This window comes from Leuresthes tenuis, unplaced genomic scaffold (assembly GCF_036924035.1).
Source record: "Leuresthes tenuis unplaced genomic scaffold, fLeuTen1.0.hap1 SCAF_15, whole genome shotgun sequence".
Classification (NCBI taxonomy): domain Eukaryota; kingdom Metazoa; phylum Chordata; class Actinopteri; order Atheriniformes; family Atherinopsidae; genus Leuresthes; species Leuresthes tenuis.
In genome coordinates, this window is record NW_027325369.1 from 1,591,133 (window position 1) to 1,612,687 (window position 21,555).

Consider the following 21,555-nt stretch of genomic DNA (forward strand, 5'->3'; position numbering starts at 1 on the left):
TAGATGCTTTAGGACAAACAGCACCGAAGCAGACCCCTCTCTCAGCAGAGGTTTTGTGCGCCTGACCTGTCGTGACTCGTCGTCGGGGAAGTCGTCGTCACACAGCCAGATACCCAGAGATGTTCTCTGAAACTGTGCAGCCACCAGAGCGTAAAACTCCAGAGTCGGACCAAGACCCGTTCCCTCCTCACCCTGAAACTCCACCTGAGCAGAGGAGAAACGCACAAGCTCTAACCGCCAAAGGCTGAACACACTCACTGACAGGTTGATTCAAATACAGAACAGCGGCTTTGAATAAAGGCAGAAAAATGAAGAATTAAGCCACAGATATGGCTGAGAGCAGACCACTGAGTGGAGCTCTCATTCAACTCATAACCGTCAGTGATAGCAGTGACTATCAAATGTAATAAAAAGCCGCCGATGGTCCCTGCTGAATCCAGTTTTCAGTTGACTTCTTACCTCGAGCACCGACTTCCTGTCGGCATGGATCTGCATGACAGACTCCGCCCATTCCATCATGGAGTCTCCTCGGGGAACTTTGACTCGCTCGTGTTTGAGCCGACCCACCCTGAACTCTCCGGGATCATCCCGCCGCACTGTGGTGGACGGCCGGGAGCGTTCCACAGTGGCCTCCCGCCGGTTCTGGAGCCACACTATCGCCCTGCAGAAACACCAAGCTCACAGGTTAGCACACAGCGAAAGAGCAACAAGGTCAAAGAGCAGGGTGGGAAACTGATGCCAGAGCAGTTCTTTGCAGAGGATCCGAGCTCCAAATAGCACATCAGACAGAAAATGTTCTGATTTATAACAGCCGAGAAGGCAGAGGAGCACGACCGTTTTCTGGAGGAATATTACAGAATAAGCAGACATTCTTGTTCAGCTGTGCAGCAGGTTTACCCGATTTTTAAAAAAGATTTATTGGAAACCTAAAGATCCAGCATATCATCGGCCCTTCAGCTCTCACCACAACCTGTGGCCTCTTCTTTAGAGAGCTTCCATAAGGTGACCACATTTAGTGTCATGTCTCAGAGAGCTTCGGGCTGTGATGCACCAAACTGAGGTCAGAACAAGCTGCTGCCGCCGCAGCTTGTTCCTGCTCCTGCTCTGTAGCAGCAGACCCCGCTGCAGCAGAGACTTGTTCCTGCTCCTGCTCTGTAGCAGCAGACCCCGCTGCAGCAGAGACTTGTTCCTGCTCTGTAGCAGCATACCCTGCTGCAGCAGAGACTTGTTCCTGCTCCTGCTCTGTAGCAGCAGACCCCGCTGCTACAGAGCAGGAGGCTGCAGGCTTTTCATTCAGGTGAGAAAACATGAACAACACAATGTTTGTATGAAGTCACATCATTATTAGCTCAGTTTTATCATCCATTCACTTTTTAGCTCATTAAGAGGATCATTTTAAGCTAACACCCCCTCTCCCAGTTCATCAGACTCACCTGGAGGCCCCAAAGGCAGTGCAGGTGAAATACAGCTGTCTGGTCTCAAAGGGGATCAGGAAAGGGCACTTTGAGGTGAGCTGTTCACACCAGTCGGGCAGCGCTCCACTGGCAAGAGCCAAAGGCTCCTGGGAAAGGAAATGACATTTTAACAGAGTTCCATTACCTTTTTTACAGCTTAATACCTGCTCACCGTTTCACATGACCTGAACACATGACCTTCTGCTGTAATACAGGGACCAAAAAGGCTCACAGCTCATCTAAAAAAGTCTGTTTAGATGTCAAACAAGACGAAAAGGCTGAATAATTCAGACTGGGCTAACTGGAGCACTGGTGAAAACTGGATTTATTACATTTATTTACCCAGTAAACCTGGGTAAACTAGAGCTCAGGGAAAGCATGCAAAAGGACAGGCAGAGCGCCAGCGAACAGCAAATCCTAACTGACCTCGATCTGCTGCAGAATCTTGGTAGTGATCTTTTTGCTGGTGAACTCCTCTGGTGGTGCATTGAACTGCAGCTCTTCAACATCTGCAAGCACAAGCCCAAACTCAAAAACTGCTAATATAGTGCTTTCAGAAGACAGTCAGACCTTTAAAGAAATGATGTGTAAAACACTATTTAAAGGAGCTTCTTCTCTGACTCATAGAAAAAAGTCTCATTTAATTCTACTGTACAACACAACAAAAGGCAGTTGATATTTGATCAACCATGTTCTGAATGTAAAAGCAACATGCAAACAGAATCCCTCAATCATATCTGAACACATTTACAATCATTACATCTGCAGTTCATGAATTATGAAACAAGTGCTGCTGAAAGCAGCAACAACTGACACTTTTCTGCCTCTTAGGCCCACTAAGGACAATCATATTCTCTGGAGTAATAACTAATATCAATGAAAGCTGAACCCTAAAACGGTCTCGGCTGAACAGTTTTTATGCTTTTCCTACCCTCCTGCAACGTGCGTGCACTTGAGGCCGAGTCTCTTCCAATGATGTACAAGATGCGCAGCAGCTGTAGGACATCCTCAACTCCACATGCGTTCTGGCTGCAGCCCGCTTTGGCCTGCGCTGCCTCCCTCGCCCAGCCCAGGATCTCACCGTTGTGATTGGTTGAAACCGAGGTGGGGCTCAGACCACCTGAACGACCCCCAACACCTTGTTCAAAGAGCTCCTGCAGAGAGAAACCGATCAGACGTCAGTGCCCATGATCAGGTGGTTTTTGTTAGCTTGCTTAAAGTCTCACTCCAGCAGTTATTCATTTATTTGCTGTTTTTTGTTTTTTTTTTGCAGTGAAAAACAAACAATCCCCACTTTACTAAGACTTTACACCATTTTTCTATGAATAGGGATGTATGAGTATGTTAACATACCCACATCTTCATCTGCCATGAAATGAGTAACTAGATCAAGCTACAATGAACCAACCTCATAGCTTGTGCTAGCTTTTCATGGCATGGCTTCCTCACAGCACATGAAAAATAACTTCAAGTACTCAGGCAGTTAGTCTGTTCCCCACAGAAGAACCCAGAGACTGAAGGTGGTGCAGCTCAAACAGCACTGGTGACGGATTATGTCTGGTCTTATTAACATGTTAATAGAAAATATATAAAAACATGTTCTTTTATCAGTGGGGAGGCCCCAAATGAATGTCATCAGTTACTGGAAATAATTTTGCCCTCAGTTGTTTCTGTATTTATCAGACGCTTTTATCCAAAGCCACTTACAAATGAAGATATAACAGCTTTATAAAAAGCTAACAATAAGCTACATAGAAGGAACCCAGGAGTCCGACTCTGTCAGAGGGGACAGAGTAGAGATAGGGTGCAGGCATAGAAGGAAGTGCAGAAAGATAAAGTGCAGAGATAGAGGGGGGAGGGAAGTAAAGGGTACCTACAAGTTGTCTTCTGCAAAAGGTAAAGAGAGACTGTGATAAGCATGACTCACCATCTTCCCACTTTCCTTCTCCTTGTCGGAGTCTTTGAGCTCTCTGTACATGATCCTGCAGGACAGCAAAGTGTCAGTGAAAAGTCAAACCTCTGAGTTTGTCACCCTGTGAGCTGGATTCAGACTCTTACGTGTATGTGGGCTCCCAGATGCGCCGCAGTTTGTCCGTCTTCACAGATCCACTGCAGGAGAGCTGCAGAAGCCGCTGCACGTAGTAGAAGATGGTCAACTTGTAGTTGGACAGTGGAAGCTCAACTTCCCGGGTTGTGCCCAGCCCGGCTACCTAATGCACACAGAGCCCCACACAACAGATCAGCAACCAGCTAACAGAGAAACAGGGCAGAGAAGGTTTTTCTAATCATCTCAACGTTAACTTGATGTCTGCGAGGCATAGAACTGCCTTTGGATTGTGCTGCTCTTACAAGGAGTCATTTCAAGTTTTTCCTACTAGATCTGGTAAATAAATCAATAAAAAAAGCTATTTCAGCTATCGAGTAAAATAGTTTTGGGACTTACGAGATCTTTTTTCTTACAACAACCAAACAGTGAATGAACATCCTCCAGGAGTGGTGACTCCATCATTTGTGTAGCTGCTGGCTGAGGTTTGGTTTGCTCGCCTTACCTTTAGAGTGAGAACCAGGTGAGGAGACGGGGCACACTCCACTTCTTCCCGAACCTCCGACCGAGGTGTTCCTGAACCAACAGAGCCACAAGTTAACTTGTGCTTTAAACAAGCCAGATTAACCAAAATGAGTGAGCGTGGGTGCACAGAAAATCTAAATTAATACAGAGAACTCGTTTAGAAGTAACATTATTTTCTATATCTAACCTTATTTCATATTCACCTTAAGACTAATTTCGTTTCACCAGATTTTTGTTCCTGTTTTGTGTAAAACAAAGACTGAGCTCCTAAATACAAAGAAAAAAACAACTACAAACTACCACTTCAGCAGCTAATGCCAGTGTTTTTAAAACCAGGACTTTTAGGTTACTTATATGGATAAATAAGAGGAAGACAAATGAGGCTTTGTAGATACGCCTCATAATGCTGACAGAACAGATGCTGCCGTCAGTGGATGCATGCACAGCAGTATCATTGTCTTGGAGCAAATGATAATTAAGTTGAGCTGTGTGGAGTACTTGATATTGGCTGCATTACGTAGACATGTTCTGCACACACCTTCATGACAGAATGAATACGGCTGTTAATGAAAGCTTTGGTGCAAACATCACACTGGCAAAGGGACAGAGTAAAGGTGTGAGCCTTTAATCAGACTGCTCTATAACATGTAAACATGAATACTTTATCCTTAGTGTTGCACTCATATAATCACCATAACAAGAGCATTGTTTTAGTAGGACTAAGGTTCATATCTGAATGTGAAATCTGTCGATGTGGCAGAGCTTCAGCGAACGCTGAGACTTATTTGAATTCTTTCAAACAAGTGAAAATGGAATTAAAAATTGGAAGGATATCGTATTTTCCACACCATAAGTCGCACCTAAAAGCCTTAATTTTCGCAAAAAACGACCATCCACCATATAAAGTGCACCGGATTCCAAAATCTGTCACGGATAGCGCCATTTTGAATTTACTGCGGGGAGCGCCGAGCATTCATGGAGGCATTAAGCCCCCTGCATCACTCTCCCTCCCCCTCTCCTACATTGGAAATGAATGGCAACTGGCCACTTCTGTCGCTGGCTTTGCGTTCGGTGTGAATCCAGGGTTAGGCGGATCCCAGCCATTCACTCTGAATGGGGCGAAGACTGACTCGAGCTCGTACTTAGCGACTGAATCGTGTCATCATTAATGCTTCTGCCCACGTCCCAGTGAGTGCAGACCGATGTGCAGTCTATAAGTTTATAAGTGTAAAAGCCACCGTCGGACCACTTCCCGCTGACACAGGGACGTAAAACACATGCACTACGTGTGCTGGCAGCGATAAACCAATCAGAGAACATTAGGTAATAGTACGCCTTATAATCAGGTGATCCTTCTGTATGGGTTCAGTACAGAAATGGACCCCAGAACTGAGGCTGTGCTTTATAATCAGGTGATCCTTCTGTATGGGTTCAGTACAGAAATGGACCCCAGAACTGAGGCTGTGCTTTATAATCAGGTCAGCCTTATAGTGTGCAAAATCCGGTATGTTTCTTAGAAATAATCACAAGCAGTTCAACTTTGAGAATCCACAGAAAGACAGAGGTTTGCTCAGTTTTCTGCAGTGCTTCTGTGTGTGGTTGGTTCCTGTGTCCACAGCGGGTGTAACAAGAGGGGAGGAGAGAACTTTTACATGAAAACACTTAGTTGTTTGGAGTCTAGTTAAAAAAATGGTTCCTGCACTTACAGTCCCTGAGAAAAACTAAACTGTTAAACACACATTTAAGTCTTGATGTTATACGTGAACATGTGTTTCAGATTTAAGTCGGCTTCAGATTAAAGCAGAAGTGAATGATGCTTCAGGAGTCAGGAGTGTGCATGTGTCGTGCCTGGTGGGGGGATCTCCAAGTCGGTGGTCTGCTGGACGTTAGTTCTTCCTGGTCGGGGGTCAAAAGCAGGGACCAAAGCAGAGAACTGTCTCTTTAGGACAAAGTCGTCATCCCATGTCCTCCTGCGTCCTCCTTTGGTCTCGTACTCCTCCTCCTCCTATAAGAAGGAATCCAGTCCACACACTCAGGTCTGACACTTAAATTTAAATCGTGTAAAAAAACATTTAAATTTAAAAACAGCAGACTGAGACAAGTCATAGATGAAAAGTCTTTAGCCTCAGCAGCTAAAACAACTAAACAATAGTAACTTGACATACCAGGACCTCCTCATACTCCTGATCCTCTTGATTGTCATCTTCATTTTCATCATCATCGTCATCAGGCTCCGGGAGGTCTTCCTCATCGTCCAGCTCAGCCAACAGTGTGTTGGCACGGCAGCTGTCCAGGAAGTCTGCAGGAAAAACACAAACACAAACAAGGTAAGATAGCTGGGAATAGTCCAGGGAGCACAGGACAAAGCTGGATGGATGGTTTGCACAAACTGTGGAAGGGGATTGCTTTCAGTCTGATGAACAGAGCACCCAACATGCAAATACCAAGGCTAAATTCACCTTATGGGCCACATTGTTTCATTTCAGTTCATGAAAAGACAGAGGGACACGAAAAGCTTAGCTCGATGGCTAGCTTGTGCTATTTTAGCATCTATAGCTAACAGTGCTGTCGGTTGTTCTCCACATGTTGGATGCTTATTGGATATTTATCTGACCAGATATTGATGCCAGCTCCACACAGCAAGACAGAGTGAACTGCTGCAGCCAGGTAAAGGTTAAGCTTTCTCTCTTGTCTTGCGTGTTGTTGCTGTGAGTTTCAGAGCCTCCATGAGACATGACATGGTCAGTGAAAAACAAGATGAGCTGTACCCACACTCTTATACTCTTCCAGAGTCAGGACCTTCATTTAGAATTAGCTGTTGGGACTCCATCAGTGCTGTGCTGAGCTGAGCCGGAGCCAAATGAATACCTGACCTCTGTCATTTGATGCTGGACTGAATTAAACACTTTCGCTTTGCATTCAAAAGCCAGATGTTAACAGATGCGAGCAGGTTTCCTGACCAGTGTGAATGAAAAACCGGTTTAAGGCAGCCAGTTAGCTGAAGCAGGCTGAATATGAGCATGTGCACAGTGTGTGTGGGCACCAACCATAGAGGGAGAACTCAGCCTCCTGTCCTGTGTCGCTCTCACTGGACGTGGACGTCAGGCTTGTCGTCAGGGTGTTGCTTAGCAACTGGCCCACTGACAAACCCGTAGTAGCGGTGGCTACATTATTGCCGCTGGTTACTATGGAAGTTGACATGGTAACGGTGGAGGTGGTACCAGTGGTAGTGAGATTAGGAAAGCTCTGAGCACCCATAAGAGGAGAAGCTGCAAACAAACAAGAACAAACAGCAGTTAGTTGGTCAGAGGCACACAGTACATAAAGTTTGTTATGCTTCAGGTCAGCTGACAGGAAACACCTGGTGACTCACTGGAGGATGCTCATGCTGTTCCCACATTCACCGATCAGACACAGCATTAAAACCAAATGCTTAACGGAGTGCAGGCCACCCTCATTCAGCACAAACAGCGCCCAGTTCTCACAGATTTCTATATCACTTTTAACTTGCTCATTGCCCTAAAAACTCATTTTAAAAGGACCTTATTAGGAGACTTTTTTTGGTCCCTTTTTTAAATAAAAGCAACATATGAGGGCAGAAACTCTGCCTTATTTGACAGAGCTGCAGATATGCATGTTTCAGGGGCTCTGAGTTCGAGTACATACAACACAAAGCAGTGAGACCAACTGGACCAGTTGTGTTTGAGTGTAAAACATACTTTTACAGCCTCCCCCATTAGTATTTTGCATTTCCAACAGAGTTGGGGTGGTATTAGTCATTTTACTTTTGATGTAGCGGTTAAGAGGTGACCAGCAATATGAGACAAACAACAGTTAATGCATCTTCAGTGAGTGGCTCAAAACACAGGAAAAGTATCTGGATCACAGTAAACAGTCCATGCACACTTGGTCTACTTCTTTGCACTTTTTAATGTGCTCCTCTCTGTTCAATAATCTGTTGACTGACCCCCATTTCTCATGTAGTACTTCAAGACTGAAGGGCGGTATCACTTTGGTGATGCTTAAGATACTTAATGACCCCACAAAATGATGCTCCGGGAAAGCAGAATGTTAGTGTAGAACTGCTACTGTTAATGGACTGTTGTACAGATACTGTAGCATTAGTGTGTCAGGGTTGCAGTACTCACTGGCAGTACTCATGACGTTCCTGCCCAGTGTGTTCGTGTTGTTGTCACTGCTGCTGCGGCTCAGGTTCATGTTGTTGGTGGCGTTGGTGCGTGACATGTTGGGTGCTCTGCGCACAAATGACTCCATGAGGCTGGCCTCTCGGGATGAAAGATTGGGCACACTGGCACTGGAGCTCATAGGAGCGCCGGCAGCCAGCAGGGAGCTAACTGACAGCCGCGTGTTAGCCGCTGAGCACAGAGGCCTCTGAGCATGCGTATCCTTGCTGGAGGACTCGGACACTGAGCTGACGTCGGGGGAGCTGACGCTCACCAGCCCCATGGAGATGGCTGTTGCTGGGTCAGTGGCAGATGTTGCTGCCGGTGAGTGATGTTCGTCTCCGGTTGCAGATGTGTCAGCAGTAAGTGTCCCGGAGCTGGATGCTGAACCAGATCCACCTTCTGCAGCAGAAGACAGCACAACGATTGGCTCCTGCTGATGTCCATCAGAGCCAACTCCTCCTCCCATTACTCCACCCACCCCGACACCCTGGTCAAGAAGCAGCCCCTCGGCCTTCCTGTCTGGCTGCAGACCCCCTGTGCCAGGAAGCCCAGCTGTGGAGCTCAGACTAATGTCAGAGGAGGAAGCAACGCTGCAAACCGAGCTGCTGCTGCCCTTCCTGCTGGAGGAGCTGGCCCCACCTTTGTCAGGACAGTTATTTTTCACCAGGCTGCTCCAAGAAGGCTGCTGCGAAGATGAGGAGGTGGAGGACGATGAGGACGAAGTGGTGGTGGTGGTTCCGCCAATGGCCACGGGTGTCACAGAGGGTCCCACCGTGGAGGAGGCGGGACCTGAAACAGTGGATGAGACAGGTTTGGGTGATGGCGCTGTGGCAGCCGACTCAGGGTCGTACCCTGGAGCAAGCTTGAGGTCAAACTTCCCTTCAGCGCCCATACGGTAAGAGTTAGAGCCGCCAGCATCCCAGGTTACATCAATCCAGCCTGGATGGACAGAGAGATAGGAGGGAGATGGACGGATGGATGTCAGAGACCCGGCAGAGAGGGAAACAGAGAAAGAAAGAGTGGTAGAAGGAGGCAGACAAGCAGCTTACAGTCAGAGCAGCTCCACAGTGAACCAGATCAGATATTCATGTAAATTCTCCTCTGAAGTCACAATGAAAAGCAAATGACTTTGTTTTGTTTAACCATTAAAACCATAATGAAAATAAATGCCGAACGTAAATCTTATCAACTAATAAATTAGTAGTGCGACAAAAAGGAAAGCTAATTTGATGATGCGTATTCTGATAATCACTTCCTCAGACATGGAACACGTAACGTCGTCTGTTTGGTTCCGTGTGGGCGGTGGCATTCAGCCATGTTCGATTCATTTTCCCCGTGGCTTTATGCACGACATGTACATTCACCAGTGAGCCTGGACAGCACATAAAGTTAAAAACTGTGCCAAAATCCACAGCCGGTTTTCTTACTCCTTGTGGTGGTATAACCATCAGCAGCCAGTTTCTGTTAGCTATGGTTGTGTTAAACGTACCAGCAGTGTGTGGAAGCTGCTGAAAACGTACATCTGCCCACATTCAGGCCTGTGATATATGCAGAAGTTATTGGCCGAGCTCTTGTGAAAGTTTCATTGCACTTACAGTACGAGATAAACCTTTCACCTTACCTGGAGACAGTGTCTCCGTCGTGTCTGTGGTTCACTGTGTGCCAGAGTAAAAGCTGGAGCCGTAACACTTCCCAAAAAGCAGCACTGAACATTTCTCCTGTTCATTTGGGTCAAGGCACAACCGCCAATGATGGTGGAGTACTGAAGTGTATTCAGCAGTTTGATACTTCGATCCCTCTGGATCACATACCACATTAAGATGCCCCCTTGCTATGCGTGCCGATGTGTTACTGTGACTGCAGCTCTGCCCCCTGCTGGGCGATGTGCAAATATCATCCCAAGCTCGTACGTACTATCACTGCGATCCTTTACGGAACAGCGACATCATTCTCAGCTGCTGCTAACATTTGATGCTTTGAAAAACTAAACAAAATGAGGAGAAAACGTCAGAATGCCAGCTTTTAGCTGCACCATTTGTTTCATATCATATGTAGATTCCAGTGGAATGCTTTGGCCACATACTCAGCACCACTGATTGATTTATTTGGACTGTTTCGAAGAACAGAGATGGGATTTTATTCTGCATGCAGCAAGTATAACTAAAGAATTTGAGTTTTTATCGTTTCATTTACCTTAACAAAATAGGCAAGGTGTAATAAAAATGCTGTTTCACTGTGACTTTCTACAAAAATATGTTGAAAGAAAGAGAGATGGAAAGAGGGAAAGAAAGAAAGAAGAGAGCGAGGGAGAGGAAGATCAAAAAGAAAGAGAGAAAGAAAGAAAACAAAAAAAAAAAGAAGGAAAGAAAGAAAGAAAGAAAGAAAGAGTGCTCAGAAGGTCAAACAAGGGGGATGAAGGTGCTCTTGCATACGGGACACAAACATTGAGGAAAAGACGATCCGAGGAAAATAAAAAGCCTGGACTGAGATGAAAAATCCAAAAACACTGATGAAGCCTATAAATATGCAGAATTAGACCTGGTTAAAAACACACCATGAGCAGTGGCACTACCAGCCTTCTTCAGCCCACACAGTTCACTACTTAGAGTTAGCAAGAATCTGACTGGCTCACTTATGACAGATGAAAAATGTAAGAAATAACATGAAATTAATTACAAGAGATCAGCATCTGCAACATCACAAAATATACATCAAGACACTATAAACTTACAGGAAAGACTGAAATAAATGTCTACAGTAAGGCCTGAAATATTTGTGATAAGTTTCCTCTGCAGGAGTAGTTTCACAGAGTCTCATCTCAGAATGATTAGCCACAGCGTAGCCTAAATAAGCTTTTGACTCATCTTTTTGTTCAGCGTATATAATAAAAAACTCAAGTACAAGATAACTGCTACACAACAAACAGTGCTGCAATCAGTGAGTTCAAGATTCAGACCAACTATACTACACATGTCTTCCAGTCACTAAATGCTTACAATGCTTTATATTAGCAGAATGCTTGCAGCCACATCAAGGCTGCTGATGTCAAGAGCCGAAAAAACAGAGAAAATCAAAGCGCTTCCTCCGCTGACAGGATGCTAACGCATAGCCAGAGAGGAAGGTTTCCAGACTGGGAACGCATCTCCTTTTAAAGATGGTGTAGTTACGTTGGCTGAGTCAGAACAACGGCGTTTGAGGGCACGCTTATCCGCAACACAACTGTAACGCTCCCCTCCTGCTTTGGGGGCGAGTTGCTGGCGTAAGCGATGCAATTTAGGCGTCTCTGGGTCGCGATTACAACGAACAGTAAAACCGAGCTCAAAACAGACAGGCAGAGCTGCTCCACCTGCACGCTGGGTGAGGAGGAGGAGCTGAGGCAGAAGGCGGAGCTTTCAACAAAGCAGATGCTCTGCATGCAAACTCGATCTAGTTTCTGGGCCGTGACTGAAAGAATGAGGCTGTGGAAACAGGTGGCTGAAATACATTTTCTCCTGGGATAGCTGGACTTTTTATGGCATTAGAGACAGAGTCGTTCAGCAGAAGCTTGAGGAAGAGCCAATGCTCCTTCACGATGTATTCTGACTGATTTAACTTAACATCACTCAAAGAACATACACGAGGGTTCAGAGTAGAAGCTGAAAAGCAACAAAAACCCAACATAAAGTATATATATAGTTGATGGCACACACATCTGCCATAGTTCAACCACCTGAGGACAGAGACAAAGAGCTGGACCTCTGTTAGCAACACATCTTAAATAGAAACGCTTTCATTAAAACATCATTAAAACAGTTAAAACAGCTGGTTTGTGAATCCGTGTTCCTCAAGCAACCGTGCATCAGCTTTTTATATTGTTCAGTTTCATCCCAATGAGTCTTACCGTTGTGAGCCTCCCCAGTGATGGTGCCCTCTCCTGCCGGGTTCCCATCCTGGTCTCGCCACTTCCAGTCGATACCACGGACAACCCGTGCCCCCGGGACAATGTACTTCATGACCTGGGAGCGAAATAGGCGACGCTGGCGGCGAAGGTTTGCCTCTGCCTCTTTCACAGCTTTTCCTGAAGGAGGACAGAGACGTGTCACTTAAAAGTTGGCGAAGAAAAAAGGGAAAGCTTTCAGCATCTTTAGCCTTTAAGTGATCGTAAGTTGAGTCTTAACTGGCTGATCTTCAGTCACAGTTTCTGAAAAACTTTGTCTGATGCATCCCTGCGTACATAGTGGAATTATGCATCATTTCAAGTTACCCATGCAAACAACTTGTGCTCATTTTCAGAATAACTTTATTGGCTATTCTGTGTGTCCGTATAAAAGCACATTCTACACAGGCCAAGCTAAAGAGGAAGAGTGGCCGTCTGCTAACTGGGAGGTTGGCTTCTCTCCCGACTTCCCCAGACCACGCGGTGAAATGTTGAGCAACCATCGGTATGTGAAGAGTGTGAAAAAGAGGAAGAAGCATTGTATAGCCTGTGAGACTTTATAGACGGGGAAGCACTGTACGAGTGTGTGTGAACTGAGGAACGTTTGTTGTAGTATAAAAGTGCTTTGAGCTAAATGAATGCAGATCATTTCCTCTTGTTGGCTACTGTGACGTATGGACAGACAAGAGCGTATGTAGTCTTAAGTTAGGTGTCCTAAAAGCACAGTCTGAAGTCATGGCCTTCAGAACGTTAGCACTCCAACGGGATGCCAGCTTCCTGCAACAACAGTCTGAAGGAACATTTTGAAGATGGCCTTTTTTGTTTGGGCTGCAGGTTTTACGGAACTCAATCTTCGGGACACTTGCCATTGAAGCATTTTACTTTGATTGCTAATGGTGCTGATTGCACCTGCTGTGGATACAGTTTAATAATATGCTGGCAAAGCTTTTAAGGATAAATGAAATCCGTCCTCACCGAGCTGGTCCTCACAGACAGCAGTGACAGTGCCGTACAGCTCCAGTCCAGACAGAGACAGGTAGTGTGTCTGGCCACTGGCATTCTTCCCCATCTGCTTTATTCTGATGTGTCTCCAGCCCTGCTTCTCCTCTTTAGATGGGTCCAGAGGCCACGTGGCTGTCGACCTACGAAAACAAACTTACATTAACCGCACAGAGTCTATGTACTCATTCAACTAAACACGCTACCAAACCAAAGCCTTGAGATTCTTTTATGATCACTGCTTTATTCATCGACCTGAAGCCATGCACTCAGGGCCTGTGATGAAACAGCATCTATCCACCCAAATACAGCTGTACCTATAAGAGCATTTTTAAGTTTAACCGACTAACTGTTAAAAATTAGACTTTAGCCGTTTTCCAGCTCTCTAGAATAAATTTGGCATAATCTTTTGGATACTTTATTTTCATTGCAAAATGCTGGAAAAACTTTTTCCACCTTTTTTCCACAGAATTTGTTCATATGACAGCCTTTTGGACAACAAATGAACAGAAGCTCCCGATTTGAAGATTCCCGATTTGTTTCCTGAATCAGTTTACAGAAAGCGTGCGACCCAACATGTGTCATCAGGAAATAGTTTTATCAGGAAATATGTTGCAGTTTATAATCTACATAAATAATGTACCAGAGTCCAAGAATAGACTGAAACAGATCCAAGCACAGCTTGAAACAAGGTAGTTCCACTGTCTAAATGTTGATAACCAATATATACACATTAATCTATCCTAAATACGTCGACTTCACCATTTTAAAGCATTTAAACCAAGGAGTTTTTTACTCTTGTGTATACTAGTTTCTCAGAAACTTTAGACATACAAGGTTAAAAATAATAAGACAAGAGTTAGTAACCATGCGTGAATCACCCGATTTAAATAAAAATATCATTATGGCCACCTTAAAACACAGAAAGACTAAAGAATTATTTTCATCCTCCCCAAAAACATGCCAAAGAATGATCAATTTTGAGCATAGAAATAGTAATTATCATGATTTAGCATTAATAGACACTCGCTGTCCTAACAAAGGTCACACAATGGTCTGTGGAACCACTTATCCTGACTCCATCATGCTGGAACTGTTTTATCAAGCTTATCAAATGTAACAACATGCATTTCCATCCACAGTTGCATCAACCTTTTAAGCCACCATCTTGTATTGATGATGGACAGTTGGAGCCCAAAGAACCCTAATACATAACATTGCTGAACCTAGACCTGACCAACTGCAGCAATGCCAGATCATTTGCTTCGTTAAAGCCATGTGGTGACACAGGAAGTGTGTACCATGCCTCTGTTTTCAGACACACACACACACACACATATATATACACACACATACATATGTTCGTCTAACTCGAGACTTTTGAAGTGTTCTTCAAAACTTTCTGAGGTTGCAAGTCAACACATATTCTGCCAGCAACTCTGTGAACTTGCATCTCCCACTTCTCTCAATCAACACGAAATCAACCAGGACCATATTTTTGGAAGGATCCACAATCACCGTTTCAGTCTAAAAGCACAGCATCTCCATGCAAGACACACGTGAAATTGCTTTTGATTAGAAAAATATCTTAATACAAAGAGATTACATTATGATGCATCTCTTTTGGATATTTTCTATTCATTTCACTGCCTCAGTCTATTTCTGTCACCTTTCATTAGGTTAATTCTAATCTATGTTTCATGGGGTGATATCGTTAAGACTTCCTTTAGTGGCTAGTATCTCCTGCACAATTTCTTTAAGCCATCTTATATTTGTCAATTAAGGGCAAACGAAAAAACAAGTGTGTTGTTTGCCAGAGTGGAATCATAAGATTCAGGCTGAAGGTTAATACCCTGGTTCGTTGAGGCTGCCATCATCTATGTGGGTGTAAAGAGTGGACCAGTTCTGACCATCCTTGGACACCTGAAAAACCCAGTTTCTCAATGCAGAGCGGCCATAGCCCCTGCAAAGGAGGAAGCAAACAATGACGAGCAGTAAGAAGACCGATAAAGATGAATAACAGCATGATGAAGGCATTTTTATTACTGTGTGCCTTAGAATGAATGCTTGTCATGGTGTGGGTCTGCTGTGCTGCATAGTGGCTCATTCGTGTGTGTGTGTGTGTGTGTGTGTTGGGTTGGGTTACCTGGCATGCCTCAGAGTGTATGCTGAGGGAATGACCCACAGGCCGAGGTCAACAGCGAACCATGCATTCTTGTCATCATTGGTGTGGCAGTTAAGGGCGGAGCTATCCCGACTCAGGATGTCCTCCAACCGCCCGTAAGGGAGGTTACGCCCCTCTGAAGATGTCACCACCACCAGGCCGTAAGCTGCGGGATTAACCCACTCATACGCCGTTCTGAAGTGAACAAGAATGCAGATTCAAAATTAACATCTAACTCATAACATAATTAAGTCTGAATTAGCAGACTAGCAAAAAAATTCTGTCTGTTATGCTCTGTCAGGAAGAGAGAAATTCAACCACCAAACAGGAGCAACTGATTTGCAACATTCAAAGATGGCTGGAGGGACTGATCTCACTTGGCATTGGTTCCAACCCAGTAGATGATGCCATTCTCATCAAAGTCGTGTTGGTGTCGAAAAGCGAATATCTGTCCTTCTCTGAGTTTCCTCACGAAAACAAAGGATGAGCGCTCAAAGTCATACCACTGCTTTGCAACCTGGAAGAGAAGGGGCAGGCGGGGGGGTTGAGAACAAAGCTTTTTCATTGATGTGTGTGTGTGTGTGATGAACTCTTTCAGTGTGACCTAACCATTTTTAGCAGGTACTGCTCCAGAGACTCCACAGTGGCGAGCGGTTCCATCTTCAACATGCGACCCGTCCGGTCAATCAGAGCAGTCTCTCCGGGGGCTCGCTCCAGACGAAATCGCAACCTCCTCGTCAAGATCTGAGACGCACAAACACACTCCATCAGCAGCTGTAAGCATACAAAGGAACAAAGCTCCCCGGAGACCACGCCACGACCCAAAAACGCATCCACTTACTTGCAGGTTGTAAGAGGATCCTGGACTGTCGTACAAGTGCAGAGGTAGACGCTCTATTGACTCCAGGACAGCTATCAGTTTTCGGATTAAGGCAACAGCTGGTTGGCTGCACATACAAACACCAGACTTTTTAAATCAGCTGTAATCTCAATGTTTAAAGCAGATTATATCTAACAAACAATGTGCAGTACTGTACACTAATCCCTGGAAGCACAAAGTCTTTCCATGTTGTACCTTCATCGGACTATTTTCCCATTACTGAAAAATGTTCAGTCCTTTTTATGCTAATAGCTCTCCTGGCTATATGGGACAAACGTTAACGGTTCCACATTTTCTTGATCAACAGAAACGGAGTGACCCGACAACTCATGACAGAACGATCCTTACCTTTCATTATCTTCGTTCTCACTGAAAGCCGTCTTAAAGACGTTGATCCTTTCCATTAAAGGCTTGCAATCTTGCTTCATATCCAGGTCCACACTCTGCACCGACAGAAAAACACAGCAGGAAAAACAACTGTAACTCAGGGGTGGTCAAACCATTGTGCCTCATGCTCCCTGAACCACCCTTTCACACTTCGAGCTCCAAGAATCCTCAATTTGTCATCTTGAAATATGCCAGTGCCACGGTGGAAGAAAAATAATCATGTATGAACCTCTGGGGACATAATGTAGCTGAACCTAGACCAGATCATAACTCTGGCCCCATTTTATTCTGACCAAATTCATTTCAACAAGATGATAGTTCACCACTGTCCTTGGAGCTTTCATTAGTGCGGTGGGCTGTGCTGAACTCAGTTTTAGGGATCTTCTGTTTTTGATGCAGCCTACAGAAACATGTCTTCAACGTGGTTGTTTAAGGAATAGGAAGCTATTGAAACATATTTATCACTGCATTACCTTTCCAATGGGAGCTTTTTACCCATCTGCTGACTTAAATACACATACAGTTATTCATCAGAGGCCCAGCTGCTGAGACACACAGGGCTGTTTCAGGGGCTTAGCCTCTCATTAGCCTCTGATTGATAAGGAGAAAGAGTACAGGGGCGGGACTACCAAACACTCCTGGAGATATAGCATTGAGCTATGATAGAGTGATATCGATGGTGGTTGAATAGAAGATGAATTTTAGAACGACCCACCAGCTTTGCTGGCAGCGAACATGCCCGAACCATCGCTGATCCTTCTGATATTTTCAGTTCTTTCTCATTGCTGTCAGTTTATTTCACTTGGGGACATTCCTTATGTTCCCCGTTTTTCTTCTGTTTTTGATTGCCTTCATCAAATCTTTACCAGGATGGCAAAAACATTAGAGCAGCGCTGTCCGTTGCCCCAAACACTTTAAAGGTGTTAAACCCTTTAAAAACTTCAGTTTTAAAACCCCCCAAACAAAACAAATTCCATTTCAAAAGAATCGTGAGAACGATAAGGCAGGAACAAGGAAGAAATAAGGCAGCTAATTTGAGGAGCAGCAGATGTGCCGTCTGTTCTCTTCTGGAGGGTAAGGAATGAAGAAAAGAAGCCGTCAGGTTTCATAGATGCTTACATTGCTGAGGACAGTGAACAGAGCCTGGACTAGGCCACTGCTGCACATTTCATAGGGAGAAATAGTGTTTTCATCCTTCAAAACGACAATCAGGTTCTCCAGAGCCGTTTTCATCAGGTCCCTCCAAGTGCTCTCACCTTCAAGACACTGTAAAGAGCACACAGGCACATTTGATCATGTACTCCTACAATAATCCAATGTGTTTGGATGCACATGGGTTGGTGTGTTTCTGCACCTGTCTGTTAACGTGCAGCTCCCAGGCAGACTCCAGTTGTGTTGAGATGTTCCTCAGGGTGACCACCACTCCTCTGGGCATGCTCTCCACAGCTTTGAAGTGGTCATCATACAGCTCCCTTGCCATGCTCTTCACCTTCTGCTTCGTTTTCTCCAGTTTGGACTTGAGCTTTCGGCCTCGTTTTCCTGTCCAGCCCGTCACGAACTCAGAGCCTGTGAACACACCAGAGAGTTAAAGGGGGTTGCCTCTTTGTCTGGGTGGTCCCTGTGATCGGTACTTCAAACTACTCAAGCACTCTCCTGGTTTCTGTGCATTTCTATAAGAAGAAGCACAACTCGGGCTCACCCAGTGACGTCTCTGCGGTGAATGAGTGTTTGGTTCCTCTGTTTGACTCAAAGACAAAGCCCGGCAGGTCCTCCTTCAGGATGGTAGCCTGCTGCCCATCCGAGTTATGGATGGCAATCTCTCCATCTTTCAGGCAAGTCAGAGACCAGTTCCCCACTGTGAGCTTGGTGGGGCCGACTATGGAGAGAATGGGCTGGCTGGTTGTGACTGGTTTCACCTGACTCCTCGCTCTCTGCAGCTTTTCCAGGAACTCACTGCGAGACTCTGTAGAAAGAGTGACACCGGTACTAAATCAGAGCAACTTCTAAACCAGATGAGCAGGTGCAATGTGAGCATGCAAATCATACCTGAACTGTCTGAACCCCCTTCTGGACTTCCACTCGAGTACATGGTTGCAAGCTTCCCATCCAGGATGAATCTGAACCAGCCATTGGAGCCATTGGAGAGCTCAAGGGCAGCAGCGTCCGACCAGATGTAGAGACAGTCCCTGCCTCTGATGATGGACCAGTCCCTCCAGTGGTACGGCTTCCCCTGCTGGATTTCCTTAGCATCTTCCTGCACCTCCTCCTCCTGCACAACAAAGATCATTTGTTAGATGTGCTCACGCTAAACTTCTCACTCAAACAATATAACCATACAGTCACTCTAAATAGCACAACCATTGTCTTTGGGATTGAAAAAACAAAGATACAGATGTCTAACTCAACCACAGAACAAGTTTATAGGACTGAGTCATATTGTTTCAAGTAATCCAGAAAAACTAGTAAACGCATTTGCTAGTTTCTCCTTTTCTTCTCCACCTTTTCAGGTTTGGTTTCGTCCTCATTCTCGTCATCAGACGCCGGTCCAGCCAGAGTTGACACCTTGTTGATTACCCCCAGTCGGGCCAGCTGGTCAAGGAAAACATCTCCGCCTTTATCCACCAGATCTCTGATGATCTGCAGAGCCAGCAGGTGACCATCATCATCGTCCTGACAGAAAAGAAAAAGAAAGAACAGATGCTGGTCATATCATACCATGAATATGCATTTGTATAATCATACATACATACACGGGTAAATGACCACGTACCTCCTGATCAAGGACAGTGGCAGTGATCTCCACCAGTACCGTTGGCAGGTTATGTCCCGTCTCGCTGTCACACACCTCCCTCAGCAGCATTTCACTGCTGTAGTGGACCATCTTTCTGATTAAAGCCAGACTGGCTTTCCTAAAAATGACCAAACAAATAAAAAAGGTGAAGCACTTGTCGGCTGGAAGTGGAGGTTGTCAAACTCAACTGGCGTGTGGGTGCAAAGCGCCCCGCAGCAATGCTGTTTTCACCCCCATGCTTCCAGCATGGTGCTAAGCCTGTCAGGGGGTGCTTCCAGCGCTGCTTTAGAGCTCGAGCCCAACTCAGAACCAGTTCTGGAACATCAATCTGGCTCCAGCACTGAAATAAATGGTACGAGGACAGCACCAACTCTTGGCTGGTAAAAAGTAAAGAAGCCCTAACATCTGGGGCTGAGAGAAGGGTTTTGGCGACCAAACTGAACCAGCTGAAATGCTGAAAAATGCAGTCACTGCAGCGTTTCCTTTGTTCATTCAACAGAGAATCATAAAAAACTGAGCTGCAACGTAGAAGTAAAGAGGAAGAACATGAGCTCAGCATTCCTCCCATTTCTCTGCTATTTCATGTTTTATAACACCAGCTGATATGTGAACACTGCCTCACACAGAGCTGCTTGTAAAGTTTTAGAGTTTGGAGCTACTTTGTTGTACTACTGTTTAAAAACAGCCTTTCAAACCATGCTGGTGATGTAATGATAAGATAAGACAGCCTCAGTGATCTGTTGTTTTCTGGAGATAAGACGTATCACCGCACTATGGTCCTACATACAGGTTTAAATCACTCTCATGCACATTCACTTTTAAAGACGGGTATATTCATTTCAACGAACAGTGGAGTGCTGTGCTTTGGGGTCAGTTTACCTGATAGAAGGCAGCATGGTTTGCTGAAAGGTTTGCGCAAAAACAGGAAGAAGTCTCTTCAGGTAGAAGGGAGCCATTTCTGGGTCTCCTCTGGGCTCACTGCCCTCTTCCTCCTCCTTGCTCGCATCTTTCTTCCTCTTATCATCTCCCTTGTTCACTGGACACATCCAGTCTCCTGAAACACATTTAATCAAAAGTTTCGATCTGGATCATGCTCAAAAAAAGAGACAGAACTGTGACAGCATCTGGAATGAGGAGGTAGAGTGTCCACACACAGTAAGACACCGAGTTAGTGAGACTGTGACACAGCAAGCTGACGGCCAGACGTTGGGGACACGGGTCAATGTTTGGCACCCTTACACCTTCATTGCATCTGTCAGTGTTCAACATGCCGAGTCTGCTCAATGAGAGCGATCTCTCCGACTGGCTGTTCAGCGCAGTGAAGAAACTCCACACACGGATGTGATATTGACTGTTTTTTTTAATGCAGGATGCTTAATAAGAACACTTTTTGGAGAGTTTAAAAACACTGAAACATGCTAAACAGAATTACAAGTATGTTGGATGCTAATATATGTGCTCATATTGAAGTGAAGCAATAAATAAGTGACTTCATGGAAACACTGCTTTGTTTACGTTATTTACATGAAGTCCAGTTTCCTTTACTGAATACTGTGGTCACCACGCAGATGGAGATCATATGGCCTAGCTGGGAGCAGGACGACTGTGATGTGATACAGTAGAGAGCCTTTAATGTGAACGATTCATTTAATGTGTCAATTAAGTCAATTATAGAGAGCCTCCAATTACTTATTAATATATAAAATATCAAATATTTATATGGAGGTCTGGGGGCAAATGTTTCTGTATTTCCTTTCAGTCTGACTGGAAAGTGTTGGATACTCCCTGAACAGGGTTCCTACAGGTTTCTTCAAGTCAACTTCAAGTCTTTTTAAGACTAGCAGCTAGCTGGCTAAGGTTAGCTGCTTCAGGCACATTAACAGCTGGCTGGCTAACGTTAGCGGGCTGAAATACTCCGGCGATAGAAGGAGTTTGATACTTCCCTTCGGTTGACTTGATGTGCTTGGACGACTTGGCATGAGACTCTAAAGCCTTCGTGCCCATGGTCCCACCGGTTTTAACCAGTGACAAAATGCTTGCATTCTCGCCAAGCGTGGTTAAATTTACATTTCCCCATAAAACATGAAATGGGTAAACTAACGTTAAAACACACTTCTTGTGTTGTGCTTCTGCTTGGCTTGTTGCTTATGGCCCGTTTCTGTGTGGTGGCCCGTGCTGTCGCAAAGTGTTCAGACCCGGAGCAGCTGC

The 21,555-nt window shown here is 45.1% G+C and overlaps 1 protein-coding gene across 4 annotated transcripts in view; it reads right to left on the reverse strand.

Moving 5' to 3' along the window:
- The window catches only part of hectd1 (HECT domain containing 1), a 44,430-nt gene that overhangs the window by 9,643 nt on the left and 13,232 nt on the right, over positions 1-21,555 (reverse strand). For 2 of the 4 annotated variants that reach the window (XM_072365422.1, XM_072365421.1), the window contains 27 exons: positions 20,227-20,401; positions 19,327-19,465; positions 19,056-19,226; positions 18,603-18,825; positions 18,256-18,519; positions 17,911-18,122; positions 17,676-17,822; positions 16,518-16,612; positions 16,131-16,236; positions 15,899-16,033; positions 15,667-15,806; positions 15,272-15,484; positions 14,978-15,088; positions 13,102-13,268; positions 12,091-12,267; positions 8,172-9,149; positions 7,071-7,292; positions 6,189-6,322; positions 5,872-6,028; positions 4,004-4,074; positions 3,513-3,664; positions 3,382-3,436; positions 2,386-2,608; positions 1,881-1,963; positions 1,434-1,561; positions 460-661; positions 67-204 (listed from right to left, as the gene is read on the reverse strand). In XM_072365422.1, coding sequence (XP_072221523.1) covers positions 67-204; positions 460-661; positions 1,434-1,561; positions 1,881-1,963; positions 2,386-2,608; positions 3,382-3,436; positions 3,513-3,664; positions 4,004-4,074; positions 5,872-6,028; positions 6,189-6,322; positions 7,071-7,292; positions 8,172-9,149; positions 12,091-12,267; positions 13,102-13,268; positions 14,978-15,088; positions 15,272-15,484; positions 15,667-15,806; positions 15,899-16,033; positions 16,131-16,236; positions 16,518-16,612; positions 17,676-17,822; positions 17,911-18,122; positions 18,256-18,519; positions 18,603-18,825; positions 19,056-19,226; positions 19,327-19,465; positions 20,227-20,401 — 5,018 coding nt within the window. The remainder of the gene's footprint in view (positions 1-66; positions 205-459; positions 662-1,433; positions 1,562-1,880; positions 1,964-2,385; positions 2,609-3,381; positions 3,437-3,512; positions 3,665-4,003; positions 4,075-5,871; positions 6,029-6,188; positions 6,323-7,070; positions 7,293-8,171; positions 9,150-12,090; positions 12,268-13,101; positions 13,269-14,977; positions 15,089-15,271; positions 15,485-15,666; positions 15,807-15,898; positions 16,034-16,130; positions 16,237-16,517; positions 16,613-17,675; positions 17,823-17,910; positions 18,123-18,255; positions 18,520-18,602; positions 18,826-19,055; positions 19,227-19,326; positions 19,466-20,226; positions 20,402-21,555) is intronic. The other 2 variants (XM_072365423.1, XM_072365424.1) reach the window with 2 other exon arrangements.